Source organism: Triticum aestivum, chromosome 5A, assembly GCF_018294505.1.
Source record: "Triticum aestivum cultivar Chinese Spring chromosome 5A, IWGSC CS RefSeq v2.1, whole genome shotgun sequence".
Classification (NCBI taxonomy): domain Eukaryota; kingdom Viridiplantae; phylum Streptophyta; class Magnoliopsida; order Poales; family Poaceae; genus Triticum; species Triticum aestivum.
Window position 1 is genome coordinate 537,890,444 of NC_057806.1, and position 4,180 is coordinate 537,894,623.

The 4,180-nt window shown below is 52.6% G+C and overlaps 1 protein-coding gene across 1 annotated transcript; it reads left to right on the plus strand.

Moving 5' to 3' along the window:
- Positions 1-1,622: 1,622 nt before the first annotated feature.
- On the plus strand, positions 1,623-3,144 carry LOC123107552 (uncharacterized). The gene has a single exon (XM_044529524.1). The coding sequence runs from the start codon at positions 1,978-1,980 to the stop codon at positions 2,947-2,949; it is 972 nt and encodes a 323-aa protein (XP_044385459.1). The 5' UTR covers positions 1,623-1,977; the 3' UTR covers positions 2,950-3,144.
- Positions 3,145-4,180: the final 1,036 nt, after the last annotated feature.

Genomic DNA, 4,180 nt, shown 5'->3' on the forward strand with positions numbered 1-4,180 from the left:
AGAATCCCGCAATAAGGGGACACGATCTCTACTTTGACAAGACGTGTCAATGAAGACCGCGCCCGAAACACGAAGCGGGAGGCTAAAAACGGTTTGAAATAATAATAAGGCCAGAACATAACATCTCGCCAAAAAAGCTGTCGGTAGACATGACTTATTTTGTTTAAGTATTTCACCCTTATGGTTCAGGGTTTTAACTACTGTACAGAGCCTGATATAGTTCTTTTTTCAGCTGCTTTGGAGTATTCGAAGGAGGAACCCGCCTTGCAATGCCGAAGAAAATCTGCGCGACGGACACATCGTCATTGAAGCCTGGTTCAGGGGCTACTGAGGGAGTCCTGGATTAGGGGGTCCCCGGGCGCCCGAGCTATGCGACATGGGCCGTGAAGATACAAGATAGAAGGCCTTCCCCCGTGCCCGAATGGGACTCTCCTTTGCATGGATAGCAAGCTCTAGCGTTCGGATATGAAGTTTCATTTCTCTGTAAGCCGACTCTGTACAACCCTAGGCCCCTCCGGTGTCTATATAAACCGAAGGGTTTAGTCCGTAGGGGCGATCATAATCATACAGGCTAGACATCTAGGGTTTAGCCATTACGATCTCGAGGTAGATCAACTCTTGTAACCCCTATACTCATCAAAGTCAATCAAGCAGTAAGTAGGGTATTACCTCCATTAAGAGGGCCCGAACCTGGGTAAACATCGTGTCCCCTGCCTCCGGTTACCTTCGATCCTCAGATGCACAGTTCGGGACCCCCTACCCGAGATCGGCTGATTTTGACACCGACATGCGGCCCCACATGGCGGCTGGAGGTAGAAGGGGGTCACTGGCGGTGAGAAATGTGAAGAGTGGGGGTGGGGAATTGCGTAGCTCGGCGGCGGAGAGAGGCCGCAGTTGGTCCACTTCCTCGCTCCGTGCTTCCTCGCGTCGTCCGACCGGACGCGCCGCTCGCGCTCGAGGTCGCTGCCGTCGCCGGATCTGCTGTCGGAGCTGCGTCCGGAGCTCCACATGCGGCCACACATGGCGGCTGGAGGCGGAAGGGGGTCACCGGCGGCGAGAAATGTGGAGAGGGGGGTCCGCGGCAAAAAAAATTACGGGTCGGACGAGTATGCAGGCTTTGTTCCGGCCGGGAAATTGGGCCGAGCTCGCATGCGGGCTCTGTTCTGGCCAAAAAATTGGGACGAACCTGCATACTCGCCGGAATTTTGCAGGTTGACGGCTTTTGCGGGATCTGCTAGAGTTGCTCTAACATACAATGTGTCGAAGATGCCCTAAAGTTTCTTCTATAAAAATATACCTTCATCCTGGATGGTCTCGTCTTTCTAAAAGAATGGTGTTCGGCCGTCCTGCCAGTAGCACAGCATCTACCTAACGCCGGTCAGACCAACTAACAAATGGAAACGCGCTCGCAAAGAACTTGCCTCGAGTCCTCCTCCATCCATCCATCTAACAAAAAGAAATCATGTGCTCCTTTCTCCTACTATGAAATCAAGAAGGTTGTTGACCACGCACGTTTGCCATGTGGGTGCCAGCTAGAGCTCTAACAAAGTCGATCAACAGCCATATACAGTATATGTGTGCATCTCCGACTAGGACATGTCCATGCCCATCCGTAGCTAAAGCTCGTGTTTTCGCGCCACCAATCCATATCCAGCTCAACGACGTGCTCCGTAGTACGATTACGTATACAATACAATCTGTCGAGATCAGAGCTAGCCAGGTCAACCGTGCCACAAGAGAACGCCAGGCCAGTCAGTCCGGCCAACAAACAACACGCCTCGCTTCCTCCTCCTCCTAGCATCCATCCGATTCCGAGCTCGCAACAAACCAACGATTAGCCATATACATCTCCGCCGCAGCTAGCTCGTCGTCGTCACACGCACAGGTGATAGACACGCTGATCTCGAGCTCGCAGCGTCCACGATCCAGGTCAGAACTCCATTGGAGCCAGCTAGCTCTTCTTTCCATAGACCTAGGATGGCCGCCATAGGCGCCTTCTTCTCGGGACAGGTCAACCGCGTCAAGGACGTGGCCAACCAGCAGCAGGCGCTGACCAGGCGCCAATCCGCCTCGGGCCAGGACTTCCCGGGGTCGGAGCACCGCCCGGCCGACCGCAAGACGTGGATGGCGGAGCTGGGGCCGGAGCGGCTGCGCGTGCACCAGGTGGTGTGGCCAGGCACCCACAACTCCGCCACCGCCGAGATCGGCGTCCCCTTCGTCACCCGCCCCTTCGCGCAGTGCCAGTCGCTCTCCGTCTACCACCAGCTCGCCACGGGCTGCCGCCTCCTCGACGTCCGCGTGCAGAAGGACCGCCGCGTCTGCCACGGCCCGCTCGTCGCGAGCTACACCGTCGACGTCGTCATCGACGACGTGCGGCGCTTCCTGTCCGAGACCGCCTCAGAGGTGCTCGTCCTCGAGGTGCGCACCGAGTTCGGCCACGAGGACCCGCCGGAGTTCGCCAAGTACCTCGTGGAGCGGCTGGGCGAGCACCTGATCCCGCAGGACGAGGCAGTGTTCCGCAAGACCATAGCCGAGCTGCTGCCGCGGCGGGTGATCTGCGTGTGGAAGCCGCGCAACTCGCCGGCGCCGGCGCGCGGCGGGCCGCTGTGGAGCGGCGGGTACCTGAGGGACAACTGGATCAACACGGACCTGCCGGAGAAGAAGTTCGACGGCAACCTCGCGTCCCTCGCGCAGCAGCCCGACCCGGCGGCCGCACGGAGGTTCCTCTACCGGGTGGAGAACACGCTGACGCCGCAGACCGACAACCCGGTGCTGCTCGTCGAGCCGGTCACGCGGCGCATCCACCGCTTCGCGCGCTTCTTCATCGCCCAGGCCTTCGCCAGGGGCCTCGGCGGCAAGCTGCAGGTCTTCTCCACCGACTTCATCGACGGCGACTTCGTCGACGCCTGCGCCGGCGTCACCAAGGCCCGCGTCGACGGCGCCGCGTGAGAGTCAAAGGCATGCATGGGGTAGGCCGGGGCGGCTACGCAGGGTGTGGTAAATTTCTAGTGTGTTGGCGTGATGGCGTCCATCTGAACGTGATGCCGTATTGCCCTTGTATGTTCTTGTTTGTGTGTACATAGTGAAGCGATGATGAACTATGTGTCGACTCTTCTTTTGTTTACAAAAAAAAATACTTTTCAACCTTGCTCTCAACTATGAAGATACATTGGCAAGTCGCAACTGCACTAAAAATCAAATGAATGGCATGTAAATGCTCTTCACCCTGCTCAACGTGCTACAGTGTATAGGGATGTCATTTAATTTGAAGATTGTGGTATTTGATTGATTGTCAACATATTCATCAACATACAAAAGCAATACAATACATTGTAGGCAAAGATAATGTAGCCTCTAGTAGATTGAGAATATGTTAGTACAAGTGGGGAAGTTTTAAAAAATGCATTAGGCCACCATTAGAGAGGCAGCTAATTCCAGTAGGCAGGCCTCATGACGGGCTAAAAAAACGAAAAGTAGTGGCTACTCTCGGGTGTAGTACTACACCAGAGTTAGCAAAAGATTGAAAAAATGTGATCAAACATTGTCCAAAAAATCTAAACTTTTGGGACATGAAACATTATCAGATGTGTGAGGTTCTTGCAAAATTTCATCTAAAAATAATATATGAGGAGGTCTCACCAAAAATAACAAAACCACTGCTCAAACAATGCACAAAACTTTCAGCGATGATTTTGTTTTTTTCGGCGAGAGCTCATCGGAAGTTATGTTTGGATGAAACTTGGCAAGAACCTCAAATATATGATAAAGTTTGATGTAGCAAAATTTCAGATTTTTTGGATTTCGTTTGATAAAGTTTTTTCAAAGTTTTTGCTAACTCGGGTGTACTATAGCCGAGAGTAGAAAATCCAGTCTCCAAAATAAAATACGCCAGGCATGTGACCTACACAAATCCATTGAACTGTAAAAATTGTCGTAGAACAGGTAGCAGAGTAGGGGCAGAAGTACAACCTGTATGCAGTCAGACAGAGGGATGGATTTCAAAAGGCTAAAATAAAATTGGTTGACACTCAAGTCTGCTATCAACAAAGAGAAACAAGCTATGACATAAGTCGAAACAAATATCAAAAGGTTGAAGTATAATACTCTAGCTTGTCCCTCGTCAAGTTAGTGCTAGATAGATCCATTTGAGAGACAAATTTGGGACAAGCTTTTTCAGAAG